The sequence below is a fragment of the Octopus sinensis genome, unplaced genomic scaffold, assembly GCF_006345805.1.
Source record: "Octopus sinensis unplaced genomic scaffold, ASM634580v1 Contig10815, whole genome shotgun sequence".
NCBI classification, from domain to species: Eukaryota; Metazoa; Mollusca; class Cephalopoda; order Octopoda; family Octopodidae; genus Octopus; species Octopus sinensis.
Window position 1 is genome coordinate 81244 of NW_021832223.1, and position 20717 is coordinate 101960.

At 34.4% G+C, this 20717-nt stretch overlaps 1 protein-coding gene and 1 non-coding gene across 2 annotated transcripts; one reads left to right on the forward strand and one right to left on the reverse strand.

Moving 5' to 3' along the window:
- Window positions 1-685: 685 nt before the first annotated feature.
- Window positions 686-759, forward strand: Trnai-aau. Its single transcript has one exon. It is a non-coding gene; the product is annotated as a tRNA-Ile (tRNA).
- A 2310-nt stretch (window positions 760-3069) lies between these two features.
- On the reverse strand, window positions 3070-3576 carry LOC115228526 (ubiquitin-like modifier-activating enzyme 1). Its single transcript, XM_029799095.1, has one exon. The coding sequence runs from the start codon at window positions 3574-3576 to the stop codon at window positions 3070-3072; it is 507 nt and encodes a 168-aa protein (XP_029654955.1).
- Window positions 3577-20717: the final 17141 nt, after the last annotated feature.

The following is a 20717-nucleotide window of genomic DNA, read 5'->3' on the forward strand; positions in this document are numbered from 1 at the left end:
AGTGCATATAAAACGTCTCCAAGATGGAAGAACACGACATAACGCACATTATCCCTATGAGACTTGGACTGATGTGCTCTTCGTGGGGTTGCGGCAATGCACGCAAGCAGGGATTCTTCTGCTAGATTTGCGAGAAATTTACACACCTCGGATTTGTAAGGATATCCCAGCAAGCTCGATAGAAACGTCGGGCGTAGCGGGATTTCTTATAGAAATTGGGGCGTTGCTGGCTAAACGAAGAAGGGACAGTCGCGAGGGATATTGGCTTCGCCAACGTATTGGAATTGAAGTCCTTTATGGCAACAAGCACGCGATACTGGCCGGTGCCTGATAATCGATTACTACTTTAACTTATTTACTATAAGCAATTTCACAAATCATAAATATTCGACACATCCAGTTTAAAAATTAATAAGTAGGGTGTTTGTTCAATAAGCATGCTGTCAAGAGTCCTCTTAAAAAAGACCTGTTGTCAAAAATAAATTAAATATGATAGTAGAAAAATTTTAAAATTACGTTAGACATGCATTAAGGATATTTTATATCATAGCTTACAGTTTTCAAAAAAACTGAAAAAAATCCTGTAACAAATAAACAAAAAGTGTTTAGAAAGAATGAAGCTAATACTATTTTTACAATTTATTTACCAGGAATTATGTTTTTAATGAAAGGGTAGATATTGGATGCCCCGGTAGCTCAGTTGGTTAGAGCGTCGTGCTAATAACGCGAAGGTCTAGGGTTCGAGTCCCTGTCGGGGCATTTTTTCATATTTTCGAAAATCCAGTAGAGTACGTATTTGCAGTGATTAGTTTTTGAAATTTTATCTCATTATATTAAGACCATAATACTTTCTATATTATTTAACAAAAAGGACATCTTGTAAATTAATCGTATCAAAAGATGGTGATGTTTTTTTTGAAAAGTAGGAAAGTGTAGCAAATAAATTTTGATTCAAGTATTCAAAACAACTTAACAAAGTCCGAGACTCTAGCTCTTAGATACATTTTTCATTTCTTCGAATATTACTCGTCGACATTATCCTCAAGCAAAGTGAAGATCGAACCTTAACTCTATTTCCACAGACTCAAAATTATATGTCCAGTCATTCCACAATTAGAATCACAAGTCATTTTCACAAAATCACTTTAGGAAAGACATAAATTATAAGGTTAATTTATTATTACCACGACAACGAAAAAGGCTCAATGCAATGAAAGAAAAAAGGCTCTAACCCTTATCCAAAACCTAATCCTATATCGTCCAGGCCTTACTGGCCATTTCCCGCTTGCCTAGCTAGTAACTTGCTGCTTCTTTTATTATGTTCTTTGTGGGATACAATAAAATACCGACTGTTAGGTCCTTATGACAAGCAAAGATGTATTTTAGCAATTTTGATTGTATCTTGATAAAAGATCAGTTTTCCCGTTCGGTATGCATTTCTTGTATTCTCAATAATATTGTTTATATTGTTGTTATGTTTCTTATGTTTGATACCATTTTTCCCAGACTGAGGGTGACAATAACCATTCTGTGATTGGTACCAATTGTTGAACCTTCGTCCGCATATATGAAAATCCGCCATATGATGATGTAGTCAATTTGGTTGTATGGAAGCTCCGACCGGATTTGACGAATAACACTCTCATGGTTATTTCATCTGAGATCGAATATACAAATATTACCCGCACTTGAAGAAAGGCAAGCGTCCGCGCAAAAAAAAACTGGCTGATTTGCACGACACAATATTCGTGGAGAACCCCAAATCTAATTCTTCCGCGACTTGTTCTGTGGCCCTGTACATGTCGGTGATGGCAGAGAGTGAAGGCACGGATATGTCACGTTAATCTTATTAAAAACTTACCCTTTAAGATATTTTGCCGACTATTCTTTTATTCCAGAAGATTTATTTGGAAACTTATTCGTAAAATATTTGAAATTAAATATTAAGAAGGACTATCACCTATTTGAATATACTCATGCTTATGCCTGGCTTTGCCTAACTTGAACGTCTCAACAAAAGCAGACACAAATTAGCTAACTGTATACAAGCAGCAACCAGTTAAACGACTACATCGTCTCAGTAGTGATCCTTCTGCAGGTTCACTTACAGAAACCTTGTTACGACTTTTACTTCCTTTAAATGAGTAGGCTCGGGTGTCTACTCGCATGCTATAGTATAGCACACAATCCAACAACCTCACCAAATCATTAGTAGCGACGGACGGTGTGTACAAAGGGCAGGGACGTAATTATTGCAGGCTAATGACTTGCGATTACTAGGAATTCCTTGTGCACGAGGAATAATTACAAGCCTCGATTCCTGCCACGAAGAAATTTCAAGGCTTAGTTCGCTTTTCCAAGCAAAACCCATTCTGCTTTCTTCATTGTAGCACGCGTGCGGCCCCGAACGTCTAAGGGCAATCACAGACCTGTTATTGCTCATTTTCAAGTGTTTTACACACTGATCCTTCTTAGTAGTCGAATAACTAGAATCGAACGACTAGTAAGTAAGTCTGATTCTCGTTCGTTATCGGAATAAACCAGACAAATCATTCCACCAACCAACAACGGCCATGCACCACTACCCACAGTATCAAGAAAAAGCTATCAGTCTGTCAATCCTCACTGTGTTCGGCTCGGGTGAGTTTTTCTGCGTTGAGTCAAATTGAGCCGCAAGCTCCACTCCTGGTGGTGCCCTTCCGTCAATTCCTTTAAGTTTCAGCCTTGCAACCATACTCCCCCCGGAGCCCGAAGACTTTGGTTTCCCGGAAGCCACCCGCTAATGATCCAAATATTATCAGCGGAGTGCTAGTTGGCATCGTTTATAGTTAGAACTACCACGAGATCTAATTGACTTCGATATTCCAAATGTCGTTCTTGATGAACGTCCTGGAACTGTCGGAAGGCTCAGGAGACGCAGGAAGGCCAGTCAAAAGAGGCGTGTAGTAAGTAGACATCCTTGAGAGCGAGAACAAGTGGATTAGAACAGAGGAGTGGAAAACAAAGAGTATATTTGTGGGCGGCCTCGATCTGGTTGTAGAAGACCCCTCGGAAATAGTCGAGGGAGAACTAAATGCAATGTTCAATGGAGTTGGGGAAGTGTCTGACAGTGCAGAAGGCAAAGTCGTGACTGATGGGGTCGTTGGAGGAGTATGACTCGGTGAGGTGGGGAACGACAGGCTGGCAGTGCCCCCTTGTTCCGTGAGTACCCGAGTCGATCATGGGGAGTCGGTAGTACAGGCATTTGAGATCGACAAACTTGCGTGCGTCAAGTCTGTCGAGGGCAATGAGGACCAAGTCTAGTCGAACGTAGAACTGGTCGTTGAAATAGAAATCAGTAGGATGGCCGACTTGATACTCCAATGCCTGGATGTTCATGTCCTTGTTCAGTTCCTTGATTGCTCGAGCTGCGGTAGTCGATCTAGGGCGCATCAAATCGGTGGAACGGAAGAGAAATTGTCTGTTGAGGTTGGACCTCTCGATTCTGTCCATGTCGGTGACCCAGGTAGTGCCGGAGCCACAACTCACTCCCATCATTGCAAAGTTTTTGAGGAGTTCACAGCCAATGGCGCCCATGCCGACGATGAAAGTGTAGAGGAACATGAGTCTGTTTTGTACCTACGAAGGACATGACCACGGGCACTTTGACAGCCCTGACTACTCCTCCTCCCTCGTACTTGCCGATAGAGGCATCAATGGAGAAGGACGAACTGCCTGAATGATGAGTGGTGGTTACTGATGAGTCGGATGGGCATCGGGGGATGCTCGTTTATTCCACTCATTTCTTTCACTTGGGAAAACGTGACCAGACTGTCGTCGTCCATGTCGAGTGGGTGGTCGTCGTGGACTAACACCACTCCATTCTACACTCACAGAACACAGTACTTGGTCAATACACGTCACCACAGAAGGGCGAGAAACAATCCCGTTCGTGTCATACACTGTGAAAGCCTCCCCAAAGTCGCAGAATATTTGTCTGACAATCACACCACTCACCAACCCAAACACGCCCAACGAATTACACAAAATGAAGAGAATATTCGCCCAACGACACCACTCATTTATTCGCGCGGCCTCCCCACTCATTTCGATGTTTTCCGTCACCACCACCATGCTATACTCACTCAACAATTCCATAGTCAACTCCCCCATCCACTCCACCACCACGTTCTCGTTCAGTTCTCTCAACCGTCCCACACACGCACTCGCTCTGTTCTCCCCCCGTAAAACTACTCCATCACTACTCACTCTCACTTGGCTCGACAGGTCTTGTCATCCTCGTGTCCTGCACACACACCACACCTATCCCCCCAAGGATTATATTCTTCGCTATCTCCACCCCTAATCCTCCCATTCCACTTATCAACACACGTGCACTACTCGTCTTCCTCATTGCTTGGTGCCCCAATACAAATCTAACATATCTCACATCCCTCACACAGTTGCCGTGAATACAGTCCCTCGTCTATTTCACTCTTCATTCGTTTCGCACGACTCATCTAATTCTGTATTAACATTTATCGCTTAGCTTTCACTACTAATTACTATAGCCACACATCAACATTACAATTCATCACTACTTTCTCATTTTCACATTTGGGTTTACCACTCTATTACTCTGCAAATTAAATAATTTATTATTACCATTTACACAACTACTATTAGACATGACCTGACTTTGAATAAAGTCTAAAGTCTTATCTACTTTAACTCACACGTGTGTCGTACAGCTTGAATATATTATGTTGAAATTTTTTTGCTTTTCTTGCAACGATTACGTCATGATCTACAATTCTAAAACAAATTTATATCATTGCTTCGTGTAACGATTTATTTAAACATTCGCTGTAATTGATGCTTCATAGTACACAATTGATTTAGAGACCAAATCGAAAGACTCCTGAAAATCAGAAAATTAATGTGTACACTTTTTGTCACAAGGCTGTGGGACAAATTTCCACTATAAACAATTTGTCGTAAAACTGTATTATTAATTAAAAAATCGAGAATATTCTTATACTCCTGAACATCCTTAACAATGTTGGCAAATCTCATTCCGATCATATTATCTCAAAGTGCGAAAAAATCTTTAATATTGAGTTGATAATTGTCAAGAGCTCAATTGGAGGTTAAATTCAAGGTTACAGCGTTTCACTTTAGACACGCGTTTCATTTATGGCGCTTGACAATGAATGATCTTGAACAAACATAAACTATTGCAACACCTCTGTGTTTTAATTAAAAACTGACAGGAAATAAAAAACAATTTGTCTTTTGCAGATTGTCCTATGACTTTATTCAGTAGTCTGATCCGATGCCGGTTATCTTTTGTAAGATGAGAGCAGCGACCTTTCAATGAGTTCCGTTCTTCGCTTAGAGGTAGAATCTCCGACAGAAATTTTCTTACTGGTTTTGGGTAAATTTTCCTCATTCTTAAGAATGATTTTCTTCCAATCAAAATTGTTCGGTAGAAGTGCTTGAGGGCGTTGTCGATCGAGTCGAAATCATGTACATCAAAGTTAACCAGTGCTTTGTCAATGGAATAGGCAAAATTGACCCAATCTGCGTGCTTGTAGTCGTATTTCAGGTTGCGGAGCCCCTTTTTAATGGGCAATTTGACTTGGACTTTTATAATTAACGGATTGTGATCGCTCCGTAGATCGTAGGTAACGCCCCATTTGACCAGAGGTGCGAGGTTGGAAGAACAAAAAGTCAGATCGGGGGAGGTAGGCTTGTCCTTGGTGTTGTATGGAGTTCTTGTGTGCAGTGAGGGGTTGTCAGGATTACAAGGTTGTCCAATTGCTCGAGAATATACTTTTCTCGGGAGTCAGCGGTTTGTGACTTTAACCAATGCGGGTGTTTTGCATTCAAGTCCCCAAAATAATTAGATTATCACGATTATCAAACGGGCGTAGGTCTGTGATAAAATGTTTCGGGCACGATCCTGTTGGTGGGATATAATTGCAAATCACTATGTTTTCAAGTGAGGTGGGGATAGTAATTGCAGAAAATTCCAGACTCGTGTTTTTGCTTCCTTTAGGGCTGAGCGAAGGGGAGTATTCCTGGTAAGTGATTCCCTTCTTAATAAGTGTTATGAGACCCCCTCCACGGCCTGAGGGTCTGTCCAGGCGTTCCATGTGGTAGTTGGGGAAACGTGGAGACCTTGAAGAGGGATTGAGTTTTGTTTCTTGGAGTACACATATGTCGATATCATGCTTGATCAAAAAAGAGTTTAGTTCTGTTGATTTTCCAGTAACTCCGTTGATGTTTAGTTGGAGAATTGATATATGTCTCTTTGGGCCGGGATTAGGTTCCACATCCCCACAGATAGTGAGAAGGGCAAAACGGGAGAGTGAGGTCCACAGAGAAGGCCGCCCCGGACTGACGATAGTCGCGGGGGGATGAGCGAATGATTCTTTTTTCATTAATCCAATAACTGGATTTTTGCGCCACCACAAAAGGCGAATCACACGACGCATGAAAAGTTCGTCAGAGGATTAAATGCAGAGGTCCCACTAACAAAAGTATGGGAAGAAACCTCGGGGCTACAGGCCCTAAAACACCACCACCGCGCCCTCACAGAAATTGTGCCGGGACAAGGGAGGAGCACCGGGCAAAGTTGAGGACCCTCCTCAGAGAAGCCGGGATCACCTGATTAATTAGTTTAATGTTTTGGACGGTGATCTTGGTTTTAATAATAATAATACTTTCCTTTATGTTTTTAACACGGTGATCTTGCCAGGACTTATATTTGGAAAAGAGGCATGGTACTTCTCTAGAAAGAGGAGTTCCATTATCGGGAAGTTTGAGAATACTCGGAGACTGGCGTTAAAAATCGCCTACTCCCAAAGCCTGGAATGCCCGATTCCCCCATGGCTCGAGGCTAAAACGCCTACGGTGGGGAAATTGGATATTGAAAAATTTTTTCATATGAATATGCAAAAAATGATACAATAGAATAGATAGAAAATTGCGGAAACATTGAAGATGAAAATAAAAATGATGAAAAAGAAATTAACAAAAATGACATTGCGGTGAGGTTAATGACAATTGAAAAAGAGCATGATATCGTACTTATCTCATCTACAAGACGCTACAAAGAAAATATAATGATATCTAAAAAAAACAAATGGGAATTGGATTTTACTTTAAAAAATCAAGATTTGCCTCAACTGCCTCTACTCTGAGAAGGAGGTGGCAGTGGGTGGGATGTCCTCTACTCCTGTCTTTAAAAGTGAAGTGACGAAGGAAATGATGTAATTCTTTAAAATTTATTTAGAATTTAAGTATGTCAGAATTATACTATATAGAAACACAAATAAATAAATGAAAACAAATATTATACTATTGAATTGAAGCGGATGCCAAATGAAGTGGAGTTGTCTCATCAAATATAAAACATTTGCACGATCCTTTGCATCAATTGGGGCGTCATCATTAAGCAATATCGACATACATTGCCATTTGTTGCCGCAAAGTCGAGAGCTGTTTATAAAAATTGGTTTCTGTGTTTACGCAAATGAGCAACCCGGCTTTGATGTCTGCGCTAATCTCAATGATAAATTTTAAAATTTACTTGTGTCCGTTTAAGGCAACCAAGTCGAAAGGCGTATTGGAGTTTTCGTTATTCCGTGGATCAACCATGTTTGCAAGGATTTTGACAACTCTGCTGTTTCCGTTTGATAAAATACTTTAAAAATCCATTTTGACCTCAGGAATACATGCCTGTTTGCTCACTGTCATTTTTGAGAGTACAGTTGGTTTATCAGTATTTATAGATAATCAAACACAACTTTTGACACCTCAACATCTTGATCCCATTTCTTTGTATCCGTATTTTAGCTATCTGGAGCATCAATGAGATATGCGCTCTAACATTTACACTGTTTACAAGCTACTAGGTAGAATTGTATTTAATTAAAATAATGTTTGTTTTCAATAATAAATTATCTTAATTTTTGGTTATCCAATTATTAAAAGAAAACCTAATAAATTATGCCACGTGTAAACACGCGGTTGACATACCTTGTTGTTTTGTTACGGTATTTAGTGGATTTTGATTTTTTTATTTAATTGGATTCAGAAGGAATATTTCGCAATGTAATTTCTTTTAATGGTTAAATTATCTGAAATTTCATTATTTTGTAATATTTGTATGTTTATTCCTTCAATCTGTATATTCCCCTTATTTTGAAATTTTTGAAAAATTATTTTCTCATTAATCTTTATTTATTGAATTTTAATATATTTTTTATGAAAATTTTTATTCTTTTTAACACAATTTTATTTATGACGGAAAGATAGAAAATTCATATGAGAAATCAATAATTTCACATTATGTGGAATATGAGCTGATGATAACTTTCTTACAATAACAATATCATTCCTGTAGGAAAATGGCTTATATAATTTTGTTTAAAATCCTTAAATTATTTTACATCGTGAATGTGACCGGTTTCTGAGCGGACCCGGTTTTTGGAAGGACCAGGTGCGTATATTAAAATAAAAAATGGATAAAATAATTTATTTTCATTAGAAAATAAAAATTGGTTTTATTTTTTATTATATTATTGTAATAATTAATTAATTAAATTCAACATAAAAAATGGGTTTCGTTGTACTTTCAAAAGCAAATCTTCAAAAAATTAAAAAAATCAAAGAGTTGAGGGATCTAGATGAAGTGATTGAAAAAAGAGAAAAGCATTGATTTAGAATTCACGGAAAAAAATTTGAATTCTCTGATTACTCAGATTTTTTTGTATAGAAGAGAAAGAACTAAAGCTAACAATGATTGAGGTTATCTATAAATCTCCTTATGTTTAGAAGGCACATAATTTTAATCATTTTGGCAGAGATAGAATGATTAGTCAGCTGTCAGAAAAAATTTACGGTGTTACTCGAAATGAGATTGAAAATGTTATTAAAAACTGTGTTTTTTGTCAGGTATAATAATTAAAATAAGGCGATTAGTCAAAAAGATTAGGTTCTTGTTACCATTGATTCGTTTTTAAAGTGTGCAGCTGTTGAATTATCTAAAACTAAGACAGCAAAAGAAATATCTAGTCTCTTTAGAAATATTTTCTATATTATTGGTGCTCCAATTATTTTGCAAACCGACAATGGAAAAGAGTTTAACAATTCCCATTTGAACGAGTTATGTGCTGAATTTGATATACATCACGTATGTGGAAGACCACGCGCACTGTGGATACAAGGCCAAGTGGAGAGGTAATTACTAATTTATGAATTTTTAGATTTAACCAATCCATTAAAAACTGAATATCTTCGACTAGTGCATCGAATGGAAATTTTGGAAGATATGTGGACATTTTTTAAAAAATTACGTATGATTATAATAAGACGGTCCATGCAACTACAAAGCATAGACCATTCAGCATTTTTATGAATTATGGAAGTGATTTTCTGCCAAATACAAAACAACTTGAAGGTCTAATGGCTTTTGAAGCTGAAGATGAAAACGCGGAAATTTGTTATCAAGCAAACTCGGATAATATTTCATGTGAAAATTGTGAATCTGCTTTGAAAAACATCACAAAAGCAGGCGAGAAAATGAAAAAGAAAATGGAGCCACGATGAAGAAAATATAAATATCGGAGATTCTGTCATTATTAAACATGACATCGATGCTAATACCAACAATAGAAGGCTTCCCTTATTTGATAATGTCGATACAACAAAATATAAAATTATCGAAAAAAATAATTACAACTATTCTTTAGAAGATGAAATGGAAATGTCCATAAGAATATTAATATTTCTATAATAAAAAAGTTTAACTAAATTTTAAAATTCTTTAAGTGAAGAGATACCGCGGCCGTAGGCCGCATAGGGGATTAGTTAAATTTTTATATCAAACCTTGTGGGTTAGAATAGTTTTTTATTGACAGTTATTTTAAGATTTGATTTTTAAAATATTTAGGTTTAAAATCATTAAATAACAATATAATGTTTTTTAACATTTTACACAAAAATCAAATAAAATTACTTATTTAAAATTTAAAAAGCACTTTTGAAGGGTATGTTGGTTTTGTGAGCAATGATAAAATCAGAAACAGCTTAAGAAATTATTTAAACATGGTCTAATTTATTGTATAACTATTTTCAGGATAAAATAAAACGATTTATACAATTTTTTGTGTGGTCCTTCCAAAAACCGGGTCCGCTCTAAAACCGGTGACAGTGAATAAGCAAATTTGCTTGAAAACGAACTGTCAATCCTCCATGAAGAAAAAGTAAGAATTATTTTAATTGTCTTGACATGGAGTTGTCCTAAAGTTTTTTAAAAGTCACATGGATAAGTTGCCTCTATTGCATGAACTTTTTATGGATCCAATTAACTAATTATTACGATGTTAATCTGCTCGTTATCCGCTCGAGATTATTGTCCTGCTTTTAGAGGAGGAATAACCAACACCACTATTTTATTCTCCGTCACCAAATCAGTTACAGCATCTTTATCCCCACTTTTTGTATTGTCTTCATATTTTCTTCAATTATGAGGCTACTGGCTAAATTTATCTCTTCATCAGTGATTCTGGTTCCGTGTCTATATTCAACTATCATCCTTCCAGTTTTTTCCCCAACACAATTGAAAAAATAAAAAAAACTATTTTTCACTTATTAAATTGAATTTTTGAATCAAGAGAACTGTCAATGGGGAATAATCTTACTATATTCTTGCAAAGAATATCCCGTGACTGGATCAGGAACTTGATAATTGTTTTTCCATGATGAATCGGGATAATATGAGTACTGAGGAAGCTGGTAATTAAATGGATTGTCTCCAACGTATTCTCCAGCTACCATCCAATCACATTGATTAAGGAACTCTGTACTTCCCAATTGAGGAAACTGCATTCCATTAACAGAATAACTCTGAGGAACGTAGTAGTGCAAGTCGTGGTGTGACCCTCCCTCGGTGTAATACTGGTAGGGATAATAATAGTTGTGGTTTATTTCGTTTGTATAATTTTCGTTTAAAAAATTAGTATTCAGGGTTAATTCAGAAGAATTAGTGTCCGCAAGTGATTGAGGAGTTACGGAAACTGAGGGATTTCTATTTCAATTAAAAAACTCGAGTTTTACTTTTTTTCCAAGTTTAAATTTGAAGAACCCTGTTCCTTTAATTTTTGATTGTCAATTAATTTCTTATAATTTAAATATTACGTGGAATACTTTATTTTTTCTTGGTTTTTTAGGACCATTTTTCTTCTTATAATAATATACTTTTACTAAATTTTTGGAGTTTATGTAAATTGGATTTGTTCTGGAAACTTCAGACATTGTGCAGGTTAAGTGAACGTTATTTATAACAACAAAACGAGATGTAAGGAAGTAAATAAATTTAATTCCTTCCAACGTTTAGGTTTCCCAAAGAATAAATACTCAATAATTTTAAGTACGCAAAAATTTAAATTTATAATTAATATAAATTTAATATTTATTCCAAATTTATATGATTAGCTTTTTTTATCAGTGAGTCCTGTTTCATGGAAAATGTCACAAAACGTGTTTAAAGAACGAATAGCCGTGTTGTCCTCTTCCAAGAAGTAGTCGTCAGTGTAGTCCATTCCGGCAGTGTTGTTCTTCACAATGACCACTCCACTTTCCGAGAGAGTCCCAGCGAACGAAATTTCTTCGCAGTAAGTGGCCGGACACCCACTGCATCCACAAAATGTGATAATAGTTCTGTTCCAGGAAAAAGTCTCGCATAGTCCTGTTCTCCAATGTACAGTCGGGAATTGGAAATAAAGTCAGGAGACACCGGTATAATCAGAATGTGTAAAACGCCATAATTCGGTTGGTCTCTTGTGGCGCATTTTTTGACTCAGAAGAGTTCAGTGTTCGCTATTTGTTTTGGAACAGTCGTTCTTGTTTCAATAAAAACAAATTAGAGTGATTTTAAATCCTCAAAGAAAAGAATAAGGCTATTTTATAGAGATTCGAAAGAATATTTACGTAATGTCATTATTATTGAGATATTTATAAGTTATATCATAAAAACGATAAGATTAAATTAAGTAAATCGAAATAACAATCAAAGAATTATGCTTTTTTATCAAAGTAATATTCCAGTCCCGTTTGTTTTCTCTTAATATTTTGATGTTTTTCTTCAAATCTTCGAATTGAAGTAATTAGACGCACATCTTCGTTTTCGACAATTTCGATTAGTGACTTCTCAATTTCTCTTAATTTTACACCAATCTCATTTCTAGTGAAATGAATTATTGTTTGTTCATTTGAAGGAAAATTTTTATCTGCAGATTGTTTTTCAGGATCTTCATTATCGAAATTACTTTCTTCGCTAATTGCAAATTTTTTTATAAGCGAATTAAATTGCATTTTCTTCTAAATAATTTATAGAAATGAATTATTCAATTTGAATAGGATCATAAATATCTGTTTTAATTATCAATTCATCAATTAAATTTTTATCTGTAGATTGTTCATCAAAATCTATTTTTTTCAGTTTTTTGAAGCAATTTTCAATAGTTTTTGAGCATACGTCTTCCCAAGCCATTTTTATAAAAAAACAGTGTCCTTAAGATTTAAATGTTTATAGGATTCATAAACCGAAACTTTGTCAGTTTCCAAAATTTTAGTGAGATAAAATAATTGGTGCCTATTAAAGTGCACTTTAAATGTTTTGATAATTCCCAAGTCCATTGGTTGAATTATTCTTGTTGCATTTTTAGGAAAGAACATAATTTTTATATTTTCACATGAATTTCACAAGACCAGCTGTTCTTTCTAAGTGCTCAAACAATTTTAATCTAGATTTCAGAATAAATCGTTTTCTTCAATCATAGATCACAAAATCTTAAGAGTTACATGTTATAAATTACCCACATTTACAGATTGATAGATTCCATCTAATTTTGGATCACTTTTAATTTTAAATCGCAGCTGAAGTTAAAATTTTTTACTAAAAGCATCCAGGATATTCTGACGTGTAACTCAAATATCCCTTTGAAGCATTACCTGCCACTTGACCTTCTGAGGACAACTCGATTCCAAAATTTCTTGTAAAAATTTTCCTGAAAAATTGATTTTTCCTAAAAAAACATTTGTCTTCCACAAATTTATAAACATTGCCTTTAATCATGCATAGCTTGACAATTTCAATATACAAATACAGTAAAACCTCTCGAATCCGCCGATTTTGGGACCGACCAAAAAATCGGCGGATTCGAGAGGCAATTTAAATAATTTGATGAGATGGACATTGATCTATTACAAGTAGAATTTTTCTTTTTTTCTTTGCAAGTTCACAATCAAAATCACTGGAAATTTGAGGTGCAGAAACGAATGGGTTGTCAGAAATACAACGTAGTATAGAAATTTTTTCGTTGATAGAAAGTCTAACACAGCGACGCATCACACAAATACAATTTAACGTGTAATGAGAATTTTAAAATGTTAATTAATTTAACTTACAATTAGATAAAAAAATTATTTTTCATAATACTTGAGGAGCGGATTCGAGAAACAAGCGGATTCAAGAATCATTTATAGGAAATTTCAAATTTTTGATTAAAACAAGCGGATTCGAGAAGCGGCGGATTCGAGAAGCAGCGGATTCGAGAGGTTTCACTGTACTGCCCTATTTTCGTAATACTAAAGACTGTAAGGCTTGTTGATGGGGTTAGTAAATAACTAAAGTACTACAAAATCAGTCAAAACGTATAAATATCTCGAATAATTCCATTTACGCTGCATATGAGAGCCAGGATAAAATAAACATCAACTGAGGGACAAAAAAGACGACGTTCTAAAAGTAGTTGAAAAATACTTTAAAAGCACTTAAAATATAAATGAATGTTGACTTACTTGTCTATTGATCCAAAGTGTTAGTAGCAAATTCCTATTCCAAAAAGGAAAATTTCACTTCTCAAGGAATCTTTGTTCAGTTTAAAGTATAGCTGGTATGCAAAAAGTGCTGGAAGTGAAAATAATACCTACATGTATTTATGAACTTGGGATGGTGTGATAACTCGAAAATTTCTACAATATGAATGTTTTCTTAACATCAATGAGAGAAAGCACGCATATTTTAATCACTAACATCGATAGCATATAAAGAAAATCCTCGATAGCACTATTGTCTTTTTTAGAAACACAGTTGAGTCGTAGGAAAGGAAATTTGGATTAGGTCGGTGTATTGATCACAGTGAAGTTGAATCTTGTTTGTCTCAAATAGACGATTCTAAATTGGATGATTCTTTAGTTGGGAATATAAAACTGGAGCCTGTTCCTTATAAAGAACCCAAAGAAATCTATCAAAACCAGTTTGATAGATGGTTTCAACATTAGTTTTATGCAAACAAGCTCAGTTAGAAGTTCTATTTTTATAATTCTATTTTTAACTATGGATTTAATCTTCCGGGGAGTATGATATCGGAGATTTGAACATCTGCTTAAACCTGAGGTGCACCAGATTAATTCATAAAATAGCTGCATCGTGATCGTCGTACTTGTGCTCAACGCGCAAAATTGATCCATCTCCTCCAAATGTGATCAAACATCCAATATCCTTTAGGTTTGCTGAGAAAAAAGGTGCCTCTCCGAGATCGCCTGCTTTATCATCCTCAACGACAACCTGAATGGTGTTTTCTTTTTGAAAAGAGATAAACTGTTCACGAATTTTTTTGATACAAAATTTTTAGTTCTAGGGAAATAAGTCATTTTTTTCATTGGACTTTGGCTTTGTCTTGAAAAAGTCTCAAAGACCTGTTTAGGAATATTGTCGAGGGAAAGTCCAACTCTTTTTAACAAATCTTCATTACTACCATGCCGCACAAATTCCTAAGGAACTCCAAAATTTTAAGTGGGGAAATGAGTCAATTCTTCTTAGACGATAAAAGATTATAATCGATGATATGAGACCTTGAAGTGCATGTTCTTTAATTGTAACAACACCTCGAGAGTTTTGAAAGTGTCTTTTCAGGAACTCTTTATTCAAAGGTTTAGCAAAGATAGGGTCAATGACGGTACCATCAATGCCTACTAGAAGCAAAAGTTGGCATGTTTGCATAGCAATATCCACCATGTACCCAAGAGCTACTATCGTCAGATTTTTTTCTTTTTTTAAGAATCTTCTCTTGCCAAAAAAACTTGTTCGATTGGAATCTACCGTCTTAAGCTAGGATATTGGATGGCAGTTGGAAGGTTCCATTCGAAAAGACTTTCTAGAAGGACTTTTAGCATATTCCCACCTCTAAGGTGCATGATGACCATATTCGGCGCGGATTTAAATTATTTAATCACTGAGGGAGTTTTGTGGGCGGAATGGGTTAGTATATAACTGGGGGACTGTCGATAGATGTGTAAGTATGAGGGGAGTCCTCAAGTCAATGGTTAGTCGACTCCCCACTGCGGAGTATCTGGATATGAGGGGGCACAGACTGTACTTCTGCATTGACGATGTCCTCTTCTCCAAATCCGTTCTACTTTCCACATTTTTATAGACGTCTTTTGAGGGAATTGATAAGTCAGAATTGTTACCCTTGGCCTTGCCATATCTTTAGTTGGGTTTTTAGTTTGCATAATTACTTATTACATATCCCATGAATTCACTATAAAAACGTTCTACTTAATTTCTTTTGAAATAATAGGATTAGGATCAGGACTATTTCTGCCTTGTTTCTATTCAGTAGCAACCTCTTTCAGAGGCATTCACTTTTTTGGACTTGTTGACTTGATCGGACTTTATGATAGTGGTTTGCTTCACTACAAAAAATGTAAATAAACAATCAATTATCTTATTATACGTCAATGCTTGTAGCATTTCTCATCATAATTTTCTTGTTCAATAGGCTAAGGACAAAGAGAGAAGTAACTCTTTAGAGAAGGAAGGGTTAGAAAGATTTCAGTAAATTTTTTTTAAGATTTAAACACTTCTTTCAAAAGACTCCTTAAATAGTCTTCTACTTACTTTAATATAAAGAGAGGTTAAAACGTTTTCATGCACTCAAAAATGTTATTGAAAATAATTTGAGCTATTTCAAGGCTTAAAAGTGCATTTGAAAAACAAAATGCGATTTTAATTAGATCTTGAAATATACAATGAACAGAATGAATAATAAATTAATTCTCCAGAATGCCTGTAATATAAATAGATTTTATACCAATCTTATCAAGATTTTCAGAGAAATTAATTTTTCCCACATTGCTGACTCCTAGACGAATTAAATCGTTAATAGATTGTGGTTTGCACAGGGAAAATAAATTAAATATATTCCTCAAAAGATTGTTTTTTAGAAAGCAGACATGATTTTTGAATCAATGAAACATGGAAGCTCATTTTATGAAGGAAATTAAGACTTATCAATAAAAATTTTCAAAATGGTAATTTTACATCCCGAAGAGTTATCAGGAATTTCAACAATTTTTTTAATGCTTATAGGACAGAGAATTATTTAGGGACCTTGCCTGAAGATCTAAGCAAATTAATTTTTCCGATCAAACAAAATACGAGTTATTTTCCTAAAATAAAAGAAATAATGTTCGATAATTTCACAATGAAAGATATCATTTGGCGAACACTATACCACGGTTAAATTTGGAGGAGGAAGTGTTCTAGTCTGGAGCTTATCTGGTTTAAAGGAGTAGGCCGGCTTGTTTTTATTGATGGGGTTTGAAGCCTGCACATCATATGCAAATCTTAGCACAAAATTTAAATCAGTCTGCTGGAGAAATGCTTTTAACTGACTTACAATTTATGCAAGATGACGACCCAAAACATACAACTCGAGTCACGACCAAATTTCTAAAAAAAGAAATTAAAGCAATCAATTGGCCCCCACAAAATCAAGATTTCAACCAATTGAGCATGCGTGGGGCTATATCGATTACGTGGAATGGGAAGACTAAATAAGGAGACGTTAAAGCACAAAATTACAAAAATTTGAAATAATCTACAATGAACTAATAAAAATATGTTTTGAGCTTCTAAAAACAGTTCTAAAAGTCTGTGGGGCAAAAGAAAAACACATTATGTATAAAATACTTTCTGTCACTTTTTTCTGAATTAAGATTTTTTGAAATATGTTGTTACTTTGAAAATTTAGCCGACCGTAACAAAAATAAAGATTGAATTGTGTAGATAAAAGGATTTTAAATTTGTTGTTCCTTTAAAATTTTTAAAAAGAAGCCACAAAAATTTAAATAAACATCCGTTTTCAAGTTTTTACGTATTTTTAAACAGACATTAAGTATTGGGGTGTGCAGATTTGTCAGAGCAACTCAATTTATTGGTTTTGATGATAAAAAATATTTCTTATTAAAGTGTGTATAACATCCCAGTATTCTGGGACTTTTCTGACGAAAATCTAAGATATCTAATCAAAAAAACAGAATAGATAGTCAAAAACAAGAGACTGAAACATGGATACAAAAAATACAAAACCGATCAATAAGAAAAGATTGAGAAATACAGGAAAACAAAATGACCGATAGATAATACAAAATAGAAGAAAAGAACAAAAAACAGAATCTAAAAATTCAAATGATCAGAATAAAGGAAATCACTATATGAACAAGATGCGCCAAAATTATCTTGAAAACTTGTATTAATTTCAGGAGTCGAAATAAAAAGTGTGGTTAGTCTGGACATTCAAGATGTATTATTTTTTGAACTCAAAGGGATTAGCGTGAAAGCATTGATGCCAGTTTTGCTATAAGATGTCGGTGTATTTGGAATCACTGGTAAGTTGATAAAATTGTTGTCAATGAATTATTTGTGGCTATGGTAGTATGGTTATTTGTCTTTGATGCGTTTTTAGAAACTGATGTTGAAGATAGATTAATTGTCACAAATGTGTAGGCATTTTCCAAAAAGTACAGAACAATGAAAAAAGAAGCTACCAAAAGATAATAATTATTTATTATTAGCACATCCTCGAAAAGGCTCAAACCAATGAAAGTATGTTTCCACTGTTATATCTAAAAAACAAACCATTCATTCCCGTCGACACATGGAACGTCTGTTAAAAATTCAAAGCAACTAATTAACTTCAATCACAATGTCCGAAAATGTCAATTTGTTATTTTTTAGTTGTCCCGGACTGACCTTTCATACTCGGTGTAAAGCATCTGTATTAAATCTAAGCAAGCCTGCCTTTTCTCCTCGTCATTGATCAATAAGAAACTTTCTCTACATGTTTAGAGATCATATGTTAAATGTGGTATATTTCGAGTCGATATTTATATATTATATTTTTTAAATAATTAAATATTTCTTGTGGTAATGTCTGCTGTTGTACGTTCTAAAAGTAAATGGGATCTCGATTATGCGAATCGGTATTCCATTACAAGTCAAACCAACAGCTTAAAATCTGACGAATCTCTTGCATCTCCACCAGGCGGATATGCCTTTTCCCTCACATTAAAAGAAAGCACATCTACCTTGGACACAGCCACACTTGTAGAACAAGTAAAACATCAAAAATATCCTTAGAAATCCTGGGAATTCTCCCAAGGGCCTTTCAAGTCAGTTCCGATGAATTTATTCATAATGTGGATGATTGGTAATAGTATTCACATGTTTTCCATCATGATGATTGTCATGCTCATCTCCCGGCACATCCAGGCACTCTTCACCCTCTCTGACGGTACAATTATCTTTTCTAGTTGTAGCGTTCAAACAGTTTGATTCTGTCAAGAACGGACTCGTCAAACAGAAATTGTGTTATGTTATAGGGAATGTTTTTATGCTGGGTTTGGTGGCTTATAAGTGCACTTCCATGGGCTTACTTCCCAACAAACCAAGTGATTGGGTCGATTTGAATCGCCCTATTTCAGTATTTCTTTGTCAGTTAGGGATTTAGTACTTGGAACGTGTTTCTCACTCAGTAACAATTAACTAGTATTATTATTCGTATTTGATTTCTTTTATTTATTACTTGCTTCTGACGTGTTTAAGTGTAAAACTAAATGTGGTTATAACCTACTATTCCGAACTAAAAATGTTTTTATTGTTTGTTCATTTTTTAAGATAAATAACCTGGAGTGCCCAACAGACATATTGGATTGTCAGAATAATGTATTATTTTTAGGTTTGGGATTCATCTTAATGAGATCGCCTTGTTTATTTATTTGAGTAGAACAAAAGTCAACTTAATTTTTATCAGATATTAAATGGAGTAATACACGGAATAGACCAAAATTCACCAAAAAATGTGTTTAAAATTCAGAAAATAATTAATTGGCAAAATAAGTTTAGGAATCATTGCGATTTAAATAGCGAGAAAAGTCCTCAATTTCAAAATCGAATTTTGACTCATAGACATTAATAATTTGGTTTCCCACTGTAGTAGAGTAATCGACCAGGTTTTTAGAAGAGTTCTTCCACTCCATTAAAGTAGAAATACATTCATCGGCTTCTTTTTGTGCTATAAATATCATCATTCATAGATATATGGATACTTTTAAAGTCATCGTGTTGGTCAGTGTATTTTGTTAGTTGTTCTGTGATTATCTACAGAGATAATTATTTAAAATGTTAACTTCATTGTATTTATTAAGGATAGGAATTTGATCTTTGATTTTGTTCTTTGTTAATATTTTCCACAGTTTATTTGTAAGATATGAAGCAATTTCTGATTCTTCAGACATGTCACCACAAACACAAATTGAAACGAGCCAATTTAATATAATTTATTGATCTGCAAATTTAAAACAATAAACATGTAATGTTTAGTGTAAATATTATATTACGTTATTTAAAAAATAGGTGCAGATATAAGTCGAAGATGGTTAAATTTTTTTTAATTTTTTAGGATTTTGCAAGCTTTAACGTCGAAAGCGTCGAAGCGTCGAAATCAAAACAACATTTTTTGTTCTATTCATTAACTGTAATTTTTTTATTCTGTAAGGGAAAAATATTTCAGCAGTTCTTATAGAAAATGATTTCGTAATTGTTTATTACCACAAAACAGATTTCTTTCTGCTTTTTATTTTGAGCACCGTCCAATAGAAGGCACTGACTGTTATCTTCGATTTCAATTTGTAAACATTGATAATTATCTGCATTTTTTTCTTACTGTAGTATCAATATTTTGTCTCCTGGAATTTTCGACCAACCCAAGAATGTATTGCTTGTGTAAATCATTCAATTTGTAAGAATAATCTCCCTCACAAAGTTTGTTCTAGATATCTCCGGGTTTTCTCCTTTGACAAAGTATTCTGCTTATAAAGGATAGAGGGATATTTAAATAGTCACTTATTTCTTTGTTAGATTTCCAATTAATTGATTGTTTAACGATTAGTTTTTTTGGTTGAAAGGAATATACACCCCCGACATAAATATTGGTGAATCTTCAACTTACTTAATTTATACAAAGAATGATTTAATTTTTTCTTCCGATATATTTTAAAATCTAATAAAATTGCAAATAATTAATTTAATTATTTAAATTTTGAAATTTTGTCTAAGAAATTTGGAAAAAACAACGACTTTCATTGACATAAAATTTGGTTATTGTCAAATTAATATTAGAATAACCTCCTTTTGCCGAATAGATCTCCCAAAACCTTTTTTTCATTGACCCAACTAATGTTTCAAATGTTTTTGTTGGTGTTTTAAATTTGTTGCAATATTAAAATTTAAATTTATTTTTGTTATAAATACAAAATAAATATTATTTTAGAAGATCTAAAGAATCCTAAAGTTAGAATTTATTCGTTTTTAAATGAAT